The sequence below is a fragment of the Malurus melanocephalus genome, unplaced genomic scaffold (assembly GCF_030028575.1).
Source record: "Malurus melanocephalus ecotype Western Australia unplaced genomic scaffold, MMel_1.1 scaffold_451, whole genome shotgun sequence".
Lineage (NCBI taxonomy): Eukaryota > Metazoa > Chordata > Aves > Passeriformes > Maluridae > Malurus > Malurus melanocephalus.
The window spans coordinates 130,562-151,518 of record NW_026623683.1 but is presented as its reverse complement, the minus strand read 5'-3'; the positions used below and the strand labels follow the sequence as shown (position 1 = coordinate 151,518).

The 20,957-nt window shown below is 41.8% G+C and overlaps 2 protein-coding genes across 5 annotated transcripts in view; one reads left to right on the top strand and one right to left on the bottom strand.

The window, feature by feature from the left end:
* The window catches only part of ANKRD27 (ankyrin repeat domain 27), a 53,867-nt gene that overhangs the window by 28,777 nt on the left and 4,133 nt on the right, over positions 1–20,957 (bottom strand). For 2 of the 4 annotated variants that reach the window (XM_057380384.1, XM_057380388.1), the window contains exons 1-10: positions 14,370–14,434; positions 4,624–4,754; positions 3,820–3,930; positions 3,014–3,170; positions 1,341–1,495; positions 972–1,031; positions 827–880; positions 670–735; positions 514–590; positions 21–142 (exon numbers count right to left, since the gene is read on the bottom strand). In XM_057380384.1, coding sequence (XP_057236367.1) covers positions 21–142; positions 514–590; positions 670–735; positions 827–880; positions 972–1,031; positions 1,341–1,495; positions 3,014–3,170; positions 3,820–3,930; positions 4,624–4,725 — 904 coding nt within the window. In that variant the 5' untranslated portion in view covers positions 4,726–4,754; positions 14,370–14,434. Of the gene's footprint in view, positions 1–20; positions 143–513; positions 591–669; positions 736–826; positions 881–971; positions 1,032–1,340; positions 1,496–3,013; positions 3,171–3,819; positions 3,931–4,623; positions 4,755–14,369; positions 14,435–14,455; positions 14,535–20,957 lie in introns of those variants that run through there. The other 2 variants (XM_057380387.1, XM_057380385.1) reach the window with 2 other exon arrangements.
* Positions 14,603–19,583, top strand: RGS9BP (regulator of G protein signaling 9 binding protein). Its single transcript, XM_057380390.1, has one exon. The coding sequence runs from the start codon at positions 15,060–15,062 to the stop codon at positions 15,771–15,773; it is 714 nt and encodes a 237-aa protein (XP_057236373.1). The 5' UTR covers positions 14,603–15,059; the 3' UTR covers positions 15,774–19,583.

Here is a 20,957-nt window from a genome sequence, read left to right as displayed (position 1 = left end):
TTAATTCATTAATTACTGACCTCTTTGGCTCGGAGACTGCATGATAATTTGTACAACTTTACGCAGACAAAGTAGCTTCTGTTGAGGAGAAGTACATTTGTTCAACTGACCCAGTTCTCGCTTTGCACGTGGTATATTAAAACTACAAAATAATTAGAAAGGAATGATTAGCATACAGAGTTCCTCTGCAGGATGTTCAAAACCCAAGTTTTAACTTATTCAGAGCTGAATTCAAGAATGGTTCCAAAATATTCCCACTTCTGTTCCAAATCCACCTACATTTCTGTATCCTGTACTGAAAGGGAAGCTTAAAAACATGAAAGCAAGAGACAGCCATCGATGCAAAGATTGCCCTCACTTGACATTCACAAAGCTTTGATTTTTCCATCTCAAATGAATGAAGTATAAAAAAGACTTGCTAGTGTCTGAAGGAAGACACATTTTGGCTGGCATGACCCTATTTAAGGCAGGATCACAGTGACTCTCCAAAGAATCCACAGTCACCTCTCTCACCTGAACTCAGGCTTCACTCCAATGTCTTTTTGCTGCAGGTCTTGAAGGCTCCTTGTGATTTTATTAAAATCAGCATCCTAATCAACAGAAAGGCAACAGTTTTTTTTAAATGCTTTAGATGAACATAAATAGCATGTAGCAATCAAAGAAACTTACCTCACTTGCCTCAATTGTCCCCACATACTTGAAGACAAGATCATAAATAGCATGGTGGATATACATCTGTAGGAAAGAAAAAAAACCAGTACTTTAGGCATGAAAGGGAGAGTTAAAAATAGCTTGCTAATTATTTTCCTTCATTTCAGATGCTTACTTCAACTGCTTGTTTGATCAGATTCATCTGCTCTTCTTGCTTTGCAAGCATCTTCTAGAAAAGCAAAGCCAAACAGCAAGAGAAAGTCAGATAATTTATTGCTTAAGTAACACTGTGCTATGTATTTAGGGGACTAAATCTTTACCAAGTGCGAATCTCTCAAAAGATGCTGCAGACATTTGGTATAAAGTGCATTGACAGAATCCTAGGAGAGAGAAGAGATAAAAGCCATCAAATTCAGGTTAACGGACTTGAAGGAGCAAAGCCTAAATAAGTAAAGAAAGTCTTCCCTCTCTCAAAAGTGTACACCATGGTGAGAATCTTAGCAATAACAATTGCATTTATTGAACAGTTAGGACAGTGAAATACTTAAATGCAAATTACCACTTCTCCCTCCTCCCCTTTCACAACTCTAGGCTACTCTGACACAGAAAAGCTCAATAAAACAAAGATAATCAAAACATTGAAGTAAATTATATTTAGCAATTTAGACATCARGAAGGAAGATACTGACTATGTAGTGGCGGAGGCTTTTCCTTTCATGCTCTTTAAATGTTCTGTGGAAAGATGCTATGTATTTATCAAATCTCTCACAATGCCTTCCCAAGAACTCTCTAACATCTTCAATATTTTTAAGAGAATAGGAGTTTGATGAAGCTGTAGATTCACCTAAAAAAAAAGCCAAGAATTAACACATAGGCTTACTATGTATGCATGGTAAAATGCATTTTTTTCCCTACATGTAAAGCCAGCCTGCATGCACTGGCACTAATTCAGTTTACAGCATCTTTAACTAGAGGTATTACCTTTAATTAAAAGAATTTAATGCATCACATTTAAAGAGGCTCCCCTGTTTTTTATGTCAAGTATTTATTTGGAACAGCACAAACAGATTTCACATGTTTTTTACACTGGGGTAATTTATTACCACATGCACTCAGCTTATGAGTTGTGTAAGTCAAGCTTGAAAGYAGAAGAAAAGCACATTACAGTGTTGACTGAGTGCCCATGCAGGAAGTCAGGGTGCTTTAAGTGAGCTGCAAAAATCCCATCTTGGATTTTTACATAACCTATTCTTTATTTAGAYACTCTTTCTCTGAACGGGAGAGCAAAGTTGCTTCATGTAACATTAAACCAAATCCACTTTTCTTCTGAAYAAGACAACTGAATCCCTCACTTAGGATTCATGTTGCTTTTCCAAATTTTTTTTCTAGGCAAATCTTTCATCTACAGTCAAAGGCAGCCCACTAATAAGAGGCTTAAATCATTSTTTTCAAATTACTTTTGAAGTTAGAAACTCCTTCACTTCTGAAAGATTGTGATACAACTATATTGAGTAATGGCTAAAAAGAAGATCACAAGAATAATTTTKGAGATATAGATTAATATTTATAGAATTTAGGCTGTATGAATAGCAACTAGGGTTGGGGTATTTTTTCAGAAAAACTGCCATACTTCTGTCACAGTACTACTTTCACACTACCCTATACTAATTCTCTTCGCATTCACTTGTTTCAAATATTCTTATTTATTTAGGAAGGCTAATATTTTTATTTCAGAAAAAGCTGAAGCTTCTAAGCTTCTTAAGGAGCTTCTGTTCTTAATTAGTAAACATAGATTGTTATACAAGTACACAGGACTGTGCTGTCACATTCACAGCATTRACAGTACTCTTGAAAATAGAGTTACAGCCTTGAGAAGCACTTTCAGTACAGGACAAAAATTAAGACATTCGATTTAACATGTTAGGCCACCATCAGGAAGCTGCTACATAACTCTGCCATGCTTCTATCCCCTGACAGAGTGATCATGAAAGAATTTACCTCTCCTGGTTTTTGTGCATTCACCTAGCATCTCGAGATACATATGGTCACATTTAATATTACATCCCTTTTTTACGCAATCAGCTCTAAACTGASCATTGATAAGAAAAATCATGCTGCATTAAGTAATCCACAGATGATTCTTAATTCTGTAGSATTTATATCCCAGTCTCAGAACTAGTTTTGCCTGGCACTAAGTTGATATTTCTCTGCAGCAGCACACTAACACCTGCCCAACAATAATAAATGCCAGGGGCTTTYAACCAAGCCAACACTTCCTAGAATGAACACATGTATTAAAGCATATCAAATACTAATTTGCTCCCTGTGCAAAGGCAGCCACCAAGCTGACACCAATACATACTCGAGTTTTCAGTTTTTTCCAATGGATGAGCTATGCACAATATACTAAAGCTTTCTTCTTTTTCATTGTAAAAAGTTTCCTCAAACAGCACAGGTACTGAGAGGTGATAATTAAAACCAGCTCCTAAAATGATGAGGTTTCCTTGTATGAAGATCTCCTGAAACAAAATAAAGACAAGATCAAATGTGAAACTCTGCCAGAAATAAGTTACTCTTTGGCTTCTGCATTGCACAATTGTATTYACAGGGGATAGAAGAGAAACTTGAAAGGCAAGAAAGCCCAATATTTAAAATCTCTCCATTTTCATGTTGAGGAGACACTGAARCAAAAAGCACCTTCAGTCAGTGGCTGGCTGAACCTTGGTTAGAGCCACTTCCTTTACAAGACTACTACTGGAGGAAGTTTCAGACAATCRCCAAGGTCTATTTGCAGATTTCAGAACACTTTTAATAGAAGGGAAATCTAAAAACTCAACAATTTAAGATCAGGATTTAAGCCCAACTTCAGAAAAAACACCATGCACTKTGTCTGTATTTGTCACACTTGGTTTTATTTTCCCAAGCAGCRGTGAGAACATCTAGAACAGAAAGATCTAGATGGCAGCCTGCAAATTATCCACAGTGCAAGCTTATGTCCAAGTTCTCAGACTGTGCTGCAAAATTACAAATGAAAAACCTGGGATCCTATGCAGTGTCAGCCCTGATTGCCTCTTCTGGAACTATCAGTTCACACAATCAGCCAGCAGCTGCAGTGAATCACTTACTGGAGAGTCCCCAAGCTATGTTCAGATAGCAAAACAGAAATACCTTTCCATTTAAGGTCTGAAAATTTTCTTCCAGCGGTTTCAAAACRTAAGATTCAAACTGGCAGGTAGAAAGACTGTTGCTTGAAAGGCTTCCTTTGCATGGAACTAGCACCTAAAAAAAGTTAAATCATGCTTTAGAGAGAAATGCTGTATATTGAACATCAATAGCTTTTGTCCTTCAGAGCAATTAAATCAGGCTTATAAATATTTCCTAGTAAACATATAGCAGCATAGGTGCTTTTGCTTAAATTAAAAGGCTGTCACTAAACRCTCAGTCCAGTCACTAACCCAGAAGTTTCATTTAATAACTTATCTGAAAAACTGAAAGCAAACAATAAAGGAGTCTCTACAYACTTAATTGTGAATGAAGATTAATTGCAAAACACCCAGATTAGTAAATATTAAGGACTGGAGTTTTTATTCCAAGTCAGTTTAATAGCTTTATTTTACTATGTAAAATGCTGTCAAATGAGTAACTGCTTGTCCACCAGGCATTTCAAGAGGTCAATCCCATTTAAGTTATAAGCTTATCAGAGAACATACTTCAGTTTACAGCAAAGAAAATTAGCTTCCTATAGAGTTTAGAAACAGCACCAACTTGAATTTTTTACTACCTCGTAATGTATCAAGAGATCCATATCAGCAAATCATATGCAATTTAAACAAAAAATCACTGTGCTTCATTTCCAAGTTCTGKAGGCTTGAACTTATGTTTTTCTTTACACGTTTCATAGCAGACTTACAATTTAAATTCAAATAGCTTAGTACTTACTAAGCAGCTCTTAAATACTTTTTTAATACTTACAATACCATGGAGTTCTGCWACTTTGCTGCATAGATCAGGACGTCTCTTCTGAATGGCCAAATAAAAAGGATTTTTCAGGATATCTTCATCATACATAGCCATATGGACTTCAGATATTCCAAGGAGATTTTCTAAAATATATATGGAGAATGGTTGATGTATCATCCATGGTATCTGTTAAAACATACTATTTGGGAATACCTAGGGGGSAGTTTGGTTCTCCTTGCCCAAAAGGAAAAAACAGTTTCAGGTCCTGATATAAGCAGCCAATGGCAGTGCTTAACTATTACCTACAGTTACTTAGAAGTTATTCAGACAGAATATTTTTCATGATTATACATTTCCAACCACACAGTTATCCTCAATGTCWCCTCAGGCCTTCCAGGTGTTGGAGTCGAACAGTGAATATAGGAGAGGAGAAGTTAAGATCAAAATTATTACCACTGCRATATACAAACTTCTGTGCTGAGATCTAAAACAAGCCAAGAGCCATTCACAGCTCTTTACAGCAGATTCTACTGCATGAGAGGACATTGATGCTTTTGCACTTTTGCTCACTGAAATCTTAAAACTCACCTGTATGAGGATTACTGACCCACATCAATGAGACACCCAGACAGTGTAACAGAAACCCTCGTGTAAGGCAATCCTCAACTTTCCAGGGAAAGTTAGAGACGTACACCAAGGAGATATGAATATCCATGTCATAATTAAAAAGCCACCGTGAAATTTATCATTTGTGGTCATCTCTACTCCCATGAAAAGAGTCTCAGTGATTTGAGGTCAAGCTGGTAAGTAACACTTGCCTAAACAGTGAGCAAAAGAGACTGGAGGGTAAAAATCTAACCTGTAAACATTGGAAATGCTGTCACTAGGCACTGTCACAATGCCCTGGAAAGGGTGACCCCTAAGGAACTGGACCCTTGCTTCCTCAATTCAAATTCTCTATAACACATCCTAGACACAAGGGCAGGAAAAAGCCTAACGGGTCCCTCCGGCAATAACTTAAGAGATTTTTTTTTGTTAGCAAGAATTTAGTTTAACAGGCATACCAATGCTTAAATAACAAGCCTGCTCTGTCTTTCTCTTCATGCAGCTTCCATGAGCAATCAACAAAAGCTGCACTATTCCCTCATGTAATTTCCTTAGCTGGCTCTACTAAGAAAGGGTGAGCACAGCTAGAGACTTTGACTTGAGCACACCACCCTTACCCAAACTGTGTGAATCTGTTTCCAATGCAGAAYTATTCCTAGCCCATTATTTGCTCGGTGTGAGCTCGCTGTGAGGCAGTTTAAGGGAGTGGAAAAACATACACCCAATTCCCACTGATTGCAGATAGCCTTTGAGTTTCAGCCATGCTGTCAACTGATCTACAGCCTGGAAACTGAGCTGGGCTCTGGACCCTCTTTCTAAGCAGGCACAAGCAGAGTTCCCGTAGAGAGATAAACACAAACAYGATCAGTTAGAGCTACAAGCCATTTCCACTATGATATTATCACCAGTAACTTCCAGTTTGGGCAACCCCAGCCTGAACCACTGAAGTGGCAGTGGCAGGTTAAGTGCCTCGAGCAGTTTTCCTCTGCATTTCCAGACAAAATGGTCCACCCACTATCACAGCACACAGACTAAGAGCTTCTAGGAAGGATCACTTATTCAGTGCTCTTGTATCAGCACAGCAATGAACTTCACTAACACAATGGGAAAGAAAATGTCTGCTCATTGACAGCGTCAAAAGACCAACCAAGTTGAGGAATTAAAGACTGCAAACCCTGAAAAAGTCCAGCTTAACACAGGCTCAACATGAGCCAGTCATTTGCATTTGAAGCCCCAAAAACCAAGCATCTCCTGCACTCATCCCCCTGCATGGSCAGTGGTTCAAGGGAGGGGAATCTGTCCCTCTGCCCYRCTCAGGTGAGACCCCACCTGCAGAGCTGCCCCAGTCCCAGCACAGGGACATGGAGCTGCTACAGATGTCCAGAGGAGGGGCACAAAGATGTGCCATGGGTTGGAGCACCTCTGATCTKGAGACAGGCTGAGAGCTGGGGGTTCAGCCTGGAAAGAAGAAGGCTCCAGGGTGACCTTATTGCACCCTCCCATACTTAAAGGGGCTGTAGAGGGACTTTGGACAARGGCAGGCAGAGGGCAGGGTTAGATGGGATATTGGGAAGGAATTTGTCCCTGTGAGGGTGGGGAGGCCTGGCACAGGTTGCCCACAGAATCTGTGGCTGCCCCATCCCTGGAAGTGTCCAAGGCCAGGYTGATAGCTCTGGGTGGAAGCTGGAAGGTGTTCCAGCCCAAGGCAGGGTGGTAGAATGAGATGAGCTTTAAGGTCCCTTCTAATCCAGACCAACCAATTCTATAATCCAYGATCTGTCCTACCACAGTGTCTGGGTAAACAGGATTTTTAATTAAACAGTAATTCCACCACTGATGATTACTAGAAAGATTCCCAGGCAGGCAGCTACAGTCCAAGTTCAAGCTGTGGGCTTCTTCCTCAGCCAGTGCTGAGGGAAGGAAAAGAGGCAGCACAAGCCTTGTGGCAGGTCTGCTGCAGGAGCACAGATATCTCATTGCTGATCCACAACAGCAGGGCTCAGAAACACCTTCATAAGCGGGACAAGTTAGCTGCAAAAAATCCTGCCTGCTAAACATCTGGCCACAATTCCAAGTCTTAAATGATTGCAGCTTACTGTCCAAACATGACTCAGACAAATTAGCATATATAACTAAATACAATTTAGTAGAAGTGRAACACTAAGCAGGGCTGTATGCACACATACGTGCAGTTAGCAAAACAGCTTGCCACGGCATGACTTGAGAGTCGCACATGCTTCTTTTTGGATGGTTTTGGATGCTCCTGTCCTCATCACAGGAGATGAACTGACTGTAGAAGAGACGGAAGTAAGAAAGGCAAAGGGGCCCTGTAAGCATACTCCAATCCATGGAAGGCAGAGATGTTTATAACTAAGAAAGAGCATGAAGCAGGTAAGAATTTTTTTTCCCCAGGTGGATCAAGCTTTCAGTGAAGAGCATTTTCCCCACATCTAAGAAGTGGCATTAACTGAAGAAAACAGGCTCAGGTTACAGATCAGGAACACCTTTCAAAAGGAAAGATAAACAAACACATGGTTTAGATTGCTTGGCAAAGCTATCAAGTCTCATGCTGTAAATCTCCAAGAACATTTTAGACAAACCTCTACTATAGGTGATAGTGGACACAGCAGAGCTGGGAAGGTGGATTGGTCTCTTGAGATACTTTCCAAATTTAGCCTTCATTAATGTAGTTGTATCACTGAGACAGCTTCATCAGCCTTTAGTTTGGTGAGTTTAGGTATCTGGCCAAGCAGCAGAAGATGAAACTGCTGTGATCCTCCCCAAGACAGCGATGAGAAGCTGTTAGCACACCACATACCAAGCATGAGACTGCAGTGCTAAAACTACAGTGCACAAATGCTCTGACAGCTTTACTGCCATTCCTTCAGCCTAACAAATCTTCAAAGAGTTCTTCCCATAACAGGAGGAGAAGAGAACACATACCATAAATCCTCCTCATCTAAACCCCTGTACCCCACCATCAAAAAATCTCCCAACTGATAAGCTTTGTCCAGAAAGAAATTTAAAGTAACACTTCATTCCCTGGCAAAACAAGTGGAGGAGATTTATGTGAGGAGGAGAAGTTCCCACAGCCTGAGCTCATGAAGCTTGCTGCCTTGTCTGACTGATTTCCTAAATCATGGCCTGCACCTGAAAAACACATGAGCAACTGGAGTACTTTAAGAGTCATTGCTGATGGACCATCACAGGAAGACCYTGAAAATTCCTGGTTCATGAGTTACACTCCACAAATAACTCGTTTTAAATACTTAATTGCAGCCACAGATTCTTTTACTACAGAGCTACTGACAGGGTTGAATCACGCCTGAGAGCTCCAGCAAAGGAGTGAAAAAAACTGCATTCAAATATTTAATTCTGGCATTTCAGTTACGACAATGCCCCAAAGGTGCCACTGACATGCTCTACCCCAGGAGGAAGGCAAAGCTTCCAGTTCACACGGGTATTTGTCATCACCTGGAGCAGAGCAGATGGGAGCTCTGAACTGCTCCCTGCATGCATGTTCCTACACAGCAGGAAACAACCCCCACTGGCCACGTTAGTACTGTTTTGAGAATCACAACTCTCMATTTCCTTCCCTTTTCTCTCTCCCTTACCCCTGCAGCTGTTCAGTGTCTCACTAAGGGATAGCTATCATATCTGATTAAAATGTGGGTATGAAAAACAGGTGGAATACTTATCACCAGAACAGTTCAGTCACTATATTCACTTGGCCCTCTATCACATTGACTCAACATTCTCCAGAGACACAGAAATGTAGATGCAGAAACAATTAAAAAAAAAGAAAAAAAAAAAAAAAAAAAAAAAAAAAAAAAAAAAAAAAAAAAAAAAAAAAAAAAAAAAAAAAAAAAAAAAAAAAACAAACCAAAGGAATTTAGTCCACAGATTCAAGAGAGTACATTAAAGCATCCCCAAAGCTCAGGCATTTTTGAGATTAAGTCAAATTTCTTCCACCCCCAAAGTTAAATGCATCTGAAAATACTGGCTAATGCATTGCTGTAATTCTAGGAATACATTAGAATTCTCCATTAAGAGCTTGTTGGCAGAACACAACATCCAGCTTCAGCCTAATTTAACTTGGGGGTGACACAGACTTACTCTTCATAGTTGCACCTTGGACAGCTTTAGATTTACTGAAAAAGCAGAAAATGCACCAGGCTTCATATACATTACCAGAACAGATTAATATTTAACAGAACATTCRTTAAAAACCATCACATACTATATTCCCTATGAATTTTACTAAATTCTATCATACTGAGCAGTAAAGCAATACTCAAGTACTAATGTTATATAAAAGGTTTAAATGGAATCACTTCAGTGTATGGCTTCATGCCTGTAAACACAGAAATAGCTCAAATTGCTGGAAGAACAGAAGCTAGCTGGATCAGACAATCTAATAAGCATTATGTTACAGTTTAAAAAAAMCATAATCATAATCTTACAAGAGACAAATCCTTTCTAGATCAAAAACAGAGTGATAATTCTAATAATATAACTATGACAYAAAGGACAGCTCAAGTGAAACACATGGAATCTAAGCATGTCATGGCTYTCTTTCAAACACTGGAAATGAGGCCTAATTACCTTTGGGACTGAAAACAGTGAATAGGAATAAATTCTGACAGTTCATTTTGTCACTGATGGCTTTTTTCCTTTAGAGATTGATAAGCAAAGGACCTTTTCCAGAGCTTGCAGATTTCTGTTCCTTTTTAAGAAGTACTTTGAAATTTAGATAAACAGCCACAAAAGTGGGTGATGTCACTGTATTTGCATTGTTACTTGGCAGTTACCTCATGTCCACATTCAACTTGTACAATTATTTACTCAAACCCTAGGCATGTCACCTTCTGAACATGCTGATACATCCTACTGAAGATTTAACAAAACACACTGCAGAGAAAATGCCTTTCATAACAGAATGAGTGATTGTGTATAGAAACACTACATAGTCAATGCTGGGCTGGGTACTATYCTGCGTCTTCACCAAAGCATTTTTATAATACTTCAGCAGAACAAAGTAAAAACAGCTCCCAAAGTTAGTAAAAATTTTTAGCCGAGTTCAGTAGCCTGAAATGTCTCCAGGAAAGCAAGTTAGGATGTTAAACTGGGAAACTACCATCAAGCACCTCAGTGTCCTCTCCACACAAGCCCAGTTTCAAGGAAGCAGAATGAATGTCATGCTCTSCAAAACCTTCAACACCAGGTCCATTAGCATGGCAAGAAGCATAAATTCACTCAATTTTACTTTACCAATATTGTCAAGTTTCACATAACATCAACTTCACCTTAGCTCACAATATCTACAACAGAAATAACTAAGGCTTAGTAAACCAGTAACTTGATATTTGCAGAAGTGCTCAAAATAATGAGTAAATGAGAAGGAACTCATTACTCAACTGAAAGATTTTTATCTCAGAGCAGCAGAGAAAYACACATACAAACTTTATCAGAAACGTCTTATCATTCTAGCAAACTGCACAGTTCCACAAAAAAAATGTAAGAGGAACTTTGTTCCTCAGTTCTAAATTTATTTTTTTCCTAGCAGAAGTGCTTCCCTTCCACACTTTTAGAGCACCACTTGTTAGAAGGAACAACCAAAGGTAGGCATATCTCAGAGCACTTTACAAGCAAACAGGAATCTAACAGTGGAATTTAAACAGCCTCAGTCCAAAAATTCAAGTTAACACTTCAGCACCATTACACCTCAAATACTCTGCCTCTGGACAGAAATTACAATCTGAACTTGTACTACACCAGCATTCACCTCAAAATAGAAACAGAARATCATTTCTGTTTCTGAGCATTTAAAAATCCTAAAGGATGAGCATTGAGCATCCTAGGAAAAACASCTGACACATTTCCAGTGCACCTTGCTCACCACAAGGGAGTAAACAAATCTATTCCTGCCTGGTTTAGAATCAGGTTCAGCTTGTACTGAGCATGCCAGAGTAACGAYTGTGAATTATCAGATCACAGAGCAGTGAATTCACATCAGTCAGCTCAAGGCTTATTAACAACCMGTGAAAAACTAAGTTTTAGTATCTCAGGACATCAGTTTTGAAAGGAGAGGTCATGAGTATTCCAGGAAGATGCTCATTTCTCTCAGCATCTCCCTTCCAGGCACACATTTCTTCCAGTGAAGAATTAAGAACTGGCACAGGATCTCATGTTTGGGTTTTGCCTCTACTCAACACCCCCCAAGCCTTTTCTATCTAAGCCAACCGCCGTGGCCCTGCTTGGACAGGCCTGCCCCAGACACAACTATGAGGAACAAGCTGCATCCCCTTTCCACAATYGGATAGCAACTAGATTCCAAATTCTCACAGGCTGAGAAATCCACCAGAGTGGCTGCAAAGTTTCATCCTTTGGCTTATCACTGCTGAAGCTGCATTGAATTCTCTGACGGGGAGCCCTGAGCACTCAAAGCAAGCCCTAGAACAAAGGGCAAGTGCTGTTCACTGGACCACCAACAGTTACAAGGAACATTCAGAGGGAGAACATTAACAGAAAATACAAAGTTCTCAAAATAGCTTCTCAAACAAGGATGCTTCCTTCAAACAGTAGAGCTGTATTTAAGGTCACCTCCTCCTCAGGCTCTTAGGGGTTCAGCACTTCGTTACTTCATTCCCCTTCTTTGGAGGGGGAGAATTCTTACGGAGTAGAAACAGACAGAGGTTTACTGAAGCCAAATATTTTGATTCATTTAGGCAACAGCACAAGGGTAAGGAAGGCTGGAAAACAATTCAGTAGGTAAGCTCTACCTAGACAAATTAATTATCTTAACCACCAGTGGTGTTTTATTGCTACACAATGCAACATGTAACAGCCAAAGCTAATGGACAGCTTCCTGAAAGTAAACATGATGATACAGAAGTATCAGTCTCATATTACGACAATGTAAATTAAAATTCTTGCTGCAGATCAAATCCTCTCACTATTTTATAAGCAAAAATCTTAGCAGAAGGCAAATTACAATTCAAAGAAACACATAGTTTATCCGTGATCAGGAGGAAGGAAGGTGTTAATGTCACATTTAATTTTGCCTGTATTTCATCCATATTTTCCTTCTTCACCTCATAATGGCTTCAAGCTCTCCTAAGCCATGGCAGTCTAAAGCCAAAATTTAGCAAATGAGGCTACTCCAAAAGCAAGTCCGCCAGACAAGGCTTACCAATCTTTAAGCAAAACAAACTTGCATTTACCTAAAATTCTACTTAAAAAGTATTAAAATGAGGCTGCAACATTTAATTAGYGATGTTCAACATGCATCACAGAATACTGTGCAAACAGTTTTAAGAGTACTGCACAGGAAGAAACAGGTCATTAACATCTATTGCAAGAAAGCCTTGCCACAGAACCAGGAAATACATTTCTTCTACTATTCATTAGGCTGCTTCTTAAGTCAGTTCTAAGGATTTTTACCTCCATCCTAATAGTTTTCCCAGGATAGTATTTTGGYTAGTCAGCATCTTGTTTGAGAGCAGTATCAACATTCTGATTTTCAGAACATTGTGCCTGCCTGACAAACTACAACTGAAATTTAAGAGCTCCCACAAGCTAAGCAAATTGTATAACTGCATGCAGCTGAACTTAAATTAGAACGAATCTAAATAACAGGCTCTTCCCACATGATACACCTAAAGATGTATTTAGGCATTACCTGATACAGATTATGACTGCTGCTACCTTCAGGTTTATATAGTCACATGTTTCCAATGTGAACCAATACTCCCTCCCACTCCCAGGCACTTCAGGAGAAGTGGCTTCCAGACTATCACMTATTCAGTCTTCTGTGGCAGACTTTAAACATAGCTAAAACTGACACACAAACACGTATAATTTGGTCAGGAATAAGCTTAACACTTATGTCACAYAGGACTCCAGATTCAAACCCAGAGCTAATCCTTTTTCCACCTGACAATGATTAAGCAATTACAAGACTTCACTTACAATCAGGTCAAAATCATCCCATGTTTCTTTATTCCTACAAGGAAACAAGCATGACTGATTTGCTTCTTCTAGGCCACCAACATGCAAATTGACAGAGGGTTGATCAGTTTAGTTGGTAGAAATTTGATAATCTACACAAAGTTAAGAGGCCACTTCTTCCACAGGTAGCAACCTGCAGCAGCAGCTACATAGGCTTTGGAAACTAGGGCCAAAATTAAAGCAAGACAAAACATAAAGAAACAAAAAGAACAGTCAGGGGAGTCCAAGCTAGCAAAATCCACAAGGAGGAACATAGTCTAGACAGGACTCCTCAGGCTGAGTTCAGCAGCAGAAAGCCAGTCTGCCTGGACTCTGTTCCTCATGGCAAATTATCTTGCTCATTACACACATTGCCCTGCAAAGGCAGCCATGAAAGATAAGGGAATGGGCCATCCTCCCCTTCTTGAGGAACTCTTGCGGCTTCACARCTTTTTCAAGCTACTGTAGCATCACAAAACCACTCAGCTACCCACAAACGCTAGGGCATATGTGGTAGCATATGTTGTGACAAGCAAGCTCTCCAGAAGCCGCTTCAGCAGACACATCAGGTGCCAGAGACAACACAGCTCAGCTCACCAAGGGCACTCCACATCTCCTCCATCCCTCTGGATGCACACACGAGCACGGCCTAGTGCCCATCAGTGCTCGCCGAGCTGTCCCCAGCACACTGCCAAGGGCAGGGGGTGAAGCATCCCTTCTGACACAGAGCTGGCGTGCCTCCTGCACTTCCTGGTGTACAATTGCTTGACTGGAGTTAAGTGCAGGAGCCCGACTCGCACGCCGCCCCTTCCTACGGATGACAACAACAGCGAGCTCCTTCCCCAGCCGGGTCCCGGAGCGTCTGCGCCACACGGGACACCCGGGGACCGGGCAGGAGCGACCTGCCGAGAACGGCGGGGCTCAGCAGGGCGAGCAGCGAGGCTGCCGCGGTGGTCACTGACCGGGGCCATGTGTCCGCACGGCCCGGCCCCGCCGCGCTCCGGCCCGGGCGAAGGCCGAGCCAGCACGGTCCCGGCACCGCCCAGGCCGCGGCCGAGCGGCTCCCGGGGCACGGCACGGCGGGCCGGCAGCGCTCTCCGCTCCCTCCCGGAGGGACGGTCCCGGCGGGTGCCGCGGCAGCCCGGGGCGGGAGCGCTACTCACACCGACACCATCGCCTCCCTCCTGCCCGGCCTCGGGGCCGCCGCCGCCCGCCTCCCCCGCCGCTCCGCGCCCCGGCCGAGCCCTACCGGGGTCCAGGGCGGGCCCGGCGCGGCCGCACGAAGCCAATGGCCGGGCAGCGGCGGGAGGGAGCGGGCGAGGAGCCGGGAGCGCCGCGGGATCACTGCCTGCGGAGGCGGAGCCTGCGAGGGCTTATAGGGCCGGGCCGGGCGCTCCCCGCCATGTGACCGCGCGGGCGCCCAGCTGGGGCGAGTTAAGTGGCGGCGGCGGGCAGCGCCGGCTGCCCGGCTGCCGCTCCCCAGAGCTTTAGCCTTGGCTTTTTTGATTTCGTATTTTTTTCTCCTCCATCCTCGGCGCTCGGCACTTTTCAAACAGCAGCGCCCCGTGGATCGCGGCGCGGAGCAAGCCGCCCCGGTGGCGCTGCAGACGGCAGTGGCGCGGGGAGCGATGCTGCCCGCCCGSCGGGGCTCCGCGCTGCCCGCCCGGGCTCGCGGAGGCGCCGGCGCCCCCTGACCAGCCGGGTACAGGGGTGCTGGATGCAGGCGCGACCCGGAGGCAGCACTTGCCATGTGTGCTGGTAGCTACCGGCTGTGGCAGCGCCCGGGGCCCGGCACCGGGTAAGTCGGGGCGGCACCGGGCAGGGCGGCCCCGGGCACGGCCCCCGCCGCCACCATGGTGAAGGAGGAGTGCAAGGCGCTGCTGGACGCGCTCAACAAGGTGACCGCCTGCTACCGGCACATGGTGCTGACCATCGGCGGCACCTCGGACTCCCAGAACCTGCGGGAGGAGCTCAAGAAGACCCGGCAGAAAGCTCAGGAGCTGGCCGTGGCCAACAGGAACAAGCTCACCACGGTCCTGAAGGACAAAAGCGTGAGTAAGGAAGATAAAGCCGAATTCGAGAGACTATGGGTGATTTTCTCCACGTGCCTAGAGATCCTGGAGATCGACATGAGGAGAGCCCTGGAGCTGGGCCACGAGTTCCCGCTGAACGTCCCCAAAAAGCACCTGATCCAGACGGGCATGAGCGGGGGAACCTCCGGCGTGGCCGCCCGCGCCATGAGCGTCCAGAACATGAAATACGAGGCTGAGCACAACATAGACGTGGTGGATTTGAAAGACCTCGAGAATGAGATCAACCAGGTAGGAGAGATGATGTACGAAATGGAGATGAAGGTCAATGTGCCCCAGTGGACAGTAGAGGCTAAGCAAGACCCAGGGGCTGAACTGAAATCCACCATCAGCGTGGGCGCTTCTTCTATTGGCATGATCTCTGTGGAGGAAAATAAATCCTTCTGCGATATCAGCAAGGTTCTAGCTGGGATTATTTTCACTGCTGTGCTCATTATCGCCATTGTCCTGGCAGTATGTGTGGTAAAACTGTCTTAGGGTGGTGCAAGCTCTGACACGAGCRACCCCTCTCCAGCCTGTCTCTGGAGTGTGTCATGCCTCACCTTTACTTTCAAAATGTGTCACTTGGATGAGCTGGGAATTTTAAACAAGCACTTGAAAGAAAAAARCAAAACTTCTGCCTCTCGATATCCTAAAACACACTATTTGTTTCTTCATGCTTTTTGAAGAAAAGGGATGCAAATGAGCCTGCAAAATAGAAAWGTCTTGGTTTGCTGGACTTGTAACAGTTAACCGAAGTATCAGGGTATTATCACTACTGGCTGTAACAGGGATTTGCCTGCTATTAATAGATCACTATTCTCAGAAGCCTGTGGTTTTTGTTCTTCACTAGGCTCTGGTGTTTGCTGCTCGTCACTGTTTACAGTATTGGAGAGTAACATAAATTTAAAGGTTAACATGGGTATTTTGTATGACCAAGTGAATAGAGTATTTCTTTTTTTTCCATCAAATACAAAAGATATTTMTTGAGTGGAGGAAAGGGGTAAGATGAAAACCCCACTAAAAGAATGTAACCAACCTCTATTTTAGATAAGTTAATGGATGGGGGGGGAGAACAGAATGATGTTTGATACGAAGTACTGTTTGTTGATGTAGACTGGATTGTACAGAACCCAATTGCATGAATTGGCACAGCATATGTGAATGACTAATCGCTTTCCAAATCCAGAGAGAAAAAAGAGAGAGTTGCATATTCAGAAAAATACTAGTAAGCCTCATGATTCTCATTCACATTTACTTGATTTTCTCTTTCCTTGCAGAAAGACTGATTCTTGCCACTGGTTCTAATTTTTCTTTCTGTAGCAGCAGTTTGCACTTCATGATTAACTATGAAAACGGGAGCAATGAATCTACCCACAGTAGATGCAGTAACATTAGATTTTAGCAAACAAAAATTATGTTAAAACAGACCATCCCAATGGGATTCCCTCTCCTGTTGACAGGCAGGGACTCATGCTTGTGTACTGTCACATTTCTGCAAGCTCCCAAATTGCAGAAATCCAGACAAAGCTAAAAATGTGTTTCAGTTTTGTATCTCTTTCGTGTCTGATTAATCATCTGGGAAACAGGAAGCCTGTAAGATTGGTCTCGTTTGATAGCACTACAATTCTGGGAGGGAAATGCAACAGCATAAAACTTTCCAGTGCTTCCCTGTGGAATTTTCAACATGTAAATGTAAAGGTGCGTGAACAGACACTTACTTAGCAGAGAAGCTTTACAATATTTTGAAAAAGGATTTATGTGTTATGGTATTTTTTATTTACTTGTGGAAATACCTTGTAGTGCTGTGAACACACACTGTCCGTTTAAGAATGCTTGGTACATGTGCTAYAGTGCCATAGGTGTATGGGGCATTCCACAGCCAAATATAAAGACCCCATAATATTGGGGGTTTAAGAAGCTGTTTTTCTTCATTGATTATTACAGGCACATTATCAAAAACTAATAATCTGACATGTTTTGTGAAGTCTTTGCACTTATTAAATAAAACTGACAACAAGCATAAACACCTAATATTTGTGAGATAAGAAATAACATACTTCAAAAAACTGCAGCAAACACTTTATTCTTTAAAACTTAAAAGAACTGGATTGGGGGGGCAAAATGTATTTGAATYTGGTAACATGTAGGTGAGAAAAAACTAGTAAGTGGAGGCCTGAATTTTCAAAGCTATAGACCGTGCTTATGTTGAAGGATCATGTGAGCTCAGCACAGCGGTCCAGTCTAACTCCATTCTCTTCGGAATTCAGAGTGCTACAAGACAACTCCACATTCCTTTCTGTTGTATTTCAATCATTCCATAGGATACGTTTTACATGTGGTTAATCTATGTCTGTAGAGATCTCTGACAGCTTTCTAACAAAGCCAGGTCTGTATTTCTCGGTGCTACAGYTCCAGCCTGCCTAGACAAGGTATAATTGCTGTGTGTTCATTTAAATTGGATTATCTCCTTCACAATTACAATGAGTAAAGCATATTTAAGGAAAATATAGCAAAACCTGCARAAGAAGGTATATATTTGGATTGCCWCCRCTTGTCATTAAGGATCTGTGGATATTTTCACTCTCTGCASTCTCAGTTCACAGGAAGTTGGAGAAGCAGTTGGGCTCTATTCTGTGCTTGCTGAAAACTCCATATACCTTGTGAAAACAGACCGTTTAACCACATATTCTCAAACCCCAAGTAATGAATGCAAGTCTGTTTTCTGGTAGATAAGCAAATGGTAACACTGACAGCATTCATTACCATTATCTTGGTATCTTCCACACACTTAACCATAGATAAACAGTTTATCCATGCTTAGTTGTGTAGAAGAATTTCTAAGAATAGGTCATCTTCAAAAGCAAGCCTCAGTGGGTTGGTAAACTGTAAATTTTCATTCCATTACATTTTTTAAAATTTGGATATGTTGCTATAGGATTCAAAGACTTTATAAAATCTCTTAAGTATTTAAGTCTTGCTTTATTATGAATGTGCACACAATTACTATTTATAGGACTGGCCTTGAAAAAAGAATTTTCAAAYCTTAAAGACAAAACTGGGTGCAAATTAATTCATCATTGGTCTGTTSCTAAAAATCTATATCATCTTATGTTTAGGCTATTTGAAATTAATAGATTAAATAGAATTCTAACAGAGGATTGGCACTGTCTGCATGGATAAAGTGCCTGCCATTCATCTCCTACACTTGTTTGTTCCACGTGACAGAATTCGGCACAACTGCACAAAACCAAAACAAAGTGAAACCACCAGTGCCCAAAAGTACTGAGGCTTCCTTTAAGTTAAGAAACAGAGATTTGCAGTCTTCATTTAATTCCCCCTACTGGAATGCAACTGGAAGGAGACTGGAAATGCTATTTTGTAAGTGAAAAATGGGAATTCATACATCAAAATACTCYACATTGAAACAGCATGATGAAAAAGCACAGTCTCATGCTGACTGGTGAGAATGTAATTGTAGTACAAAAGAAGATGGTCATTGATTAATATCAGTGTTGATCTGTTTCAGTTATTTTGTATTTATTCACAGAATACACACATTAAATTTGCTGTATACTAAAATCTTACTCCTGACTTGAATTACACTGGTTTTGCCTGTGCATGGGTGGGTGGTATTTTCTACACTTGGAATAATGCAAGCCTGTTACTGTCACTATTTATTTAACTTAAAATAAAGTACCTCCTTATAACTTACTGGTTTTCTTGCACCAGTAATTGAAACCAAACAAAACCTGTCGGAGGGAGTCCTGGGGTGATCAGAGGGATAAAGCACCTCTGCTCTGAGCAAAGGCTGGGAGAATTGGGATTGTTCAGCCTGGAGAAGGYAAACTTTGAGGTGACCTCATTGTAGCCTTTAGAAGGGAGCCTGCAAGAAAGATGGAAAGAGACTRTTAAAAAGAACAGGGAGTGTCAGGACAAGGGGGAATGACTTCAAACKGACAGAGGTTCASATAAGATGCTGAGAAGGAATTGTTCCCAGTGAGGGTRGTGATGSCCTGGCACAGGTTGTCCAGAGAAACTGCGGCTGCYCCTGGAACTCTGGAAGTGACCGAAGCTGGGCTGGATGGTGCTTGGAGCAACCTSGGATAGTGGAAGGTSTCCCTGCCCATGGCAGGGSTTGAAAACAGATCTTTAAGGTCACTTCCAACCCAGACCATTCTTTGAAAAGCTGGAATATTAATATAGCTTGTCAGTAGGCTCTGCTAAGCTGAAGTACCTGTTTCAACCATAGTAATAAAAGTAATGTGCTCAACCCTCTCATTAGTTTTCTTAACATAAACGCAGCCTTCTCAAGCTCCCAAAGTTGAATAGAGATATATCTTAATTTATACTGCCAGGGAACCAGCAGTCTGAGCAGTCAGGAAATCCCTGCCTTAGGAAACAGCTACAATAACATTTAGGCTAACAGATGACACTGCCTACAGCACTGCTTGTCCAGTGTTAACTRCAGAACCCTTGGACAATCTGAAAACCACAGAATACACTAGACCAGCCTAATGATTGGATTTTCCTTGTTAAGATCCAAACTCTGTCCCTTTCAGCCAGCAAAAMTGGCATTTACTTTAGCAAAAGATATACACGACCTAAGGAGCGTGAAATTTGGTCCTGTGCTGTTGGTAGCAACAATGATCAACAGTTGTATCAAACCATCAGAACTGAGTCTGTAAACGCAGCAATTTGTGATTTCATTCCACGATTTCCAGTCTATCACCATAAAAACCCATTACACTGTTTTCTAGTTTACTAACAAAAGGAACACAGGACCATAATTAAAGAGATTCTCCTTATGTTGCCAACAATTTAACATCAAAATTCAGTACTATGAACACAACATAAAATTAGTATCAAAATTCTTCATGCAAATATGAAAATATTTTTGACTCATGGAATTGTTTAAAACTGAACTAAATGACTGATGTAATTAGCTTTCAAATTAAAAATTAAACATGTGCCTATTGTTTGTGGAGAGGATTGGTTACAGGCTTGCGTTTCCTTCCCTAGGAGGTTTGTGTTGTTTATGTATGCTTTCCAGAAATACCTTCTATTTAAGTGCTAATGGAACTCSTAGTCAACATATTTACCCTTCACAGATTTTCATTATGTAAAAAGTCATTCACTAAGACCAGTGGATTACAGATCTCTAAGTGCTTTCTCTCAATACGATTATGTAAGTCTTTTAATGCAGGAAGAGATCTGGACAAAATAGTAGTTCACACGTGAGCAGCATTTGCTATGGTAAGTGTACAACAAAAGTGGGATTAGAAAAGAACGTCTTTCAAATAAAATTATTTACATGTGTTTAGGGAAGGACAAAAAACAGAYAGGAGATGGATGTATGTAGTAAATAGCAAAGTTTGCTTTTTGTTAAATACAACAGCATCCCAATGTTAATCTACAGCTTCTCTATCAAAAAGGAGTATCTTATGCCCAATAGGACAGACAATATAAAATATCCCTGAGTGAAATTGACTCTCCATTCTCTGATTGACTCATACAGAATAAGAGTAAAAATATTTTGATTTGCTACATGTTGTTATCCATTTTACAAATGAAAACCCTTTTCTCCCTGGGTTTCACACTGTAAGGGACTTCSTTCTGGAAGAAGGCAGTCCCACATGGCTGGATTCCATCATCYATTCTCACAGCTTGTTGCTGTGGTAC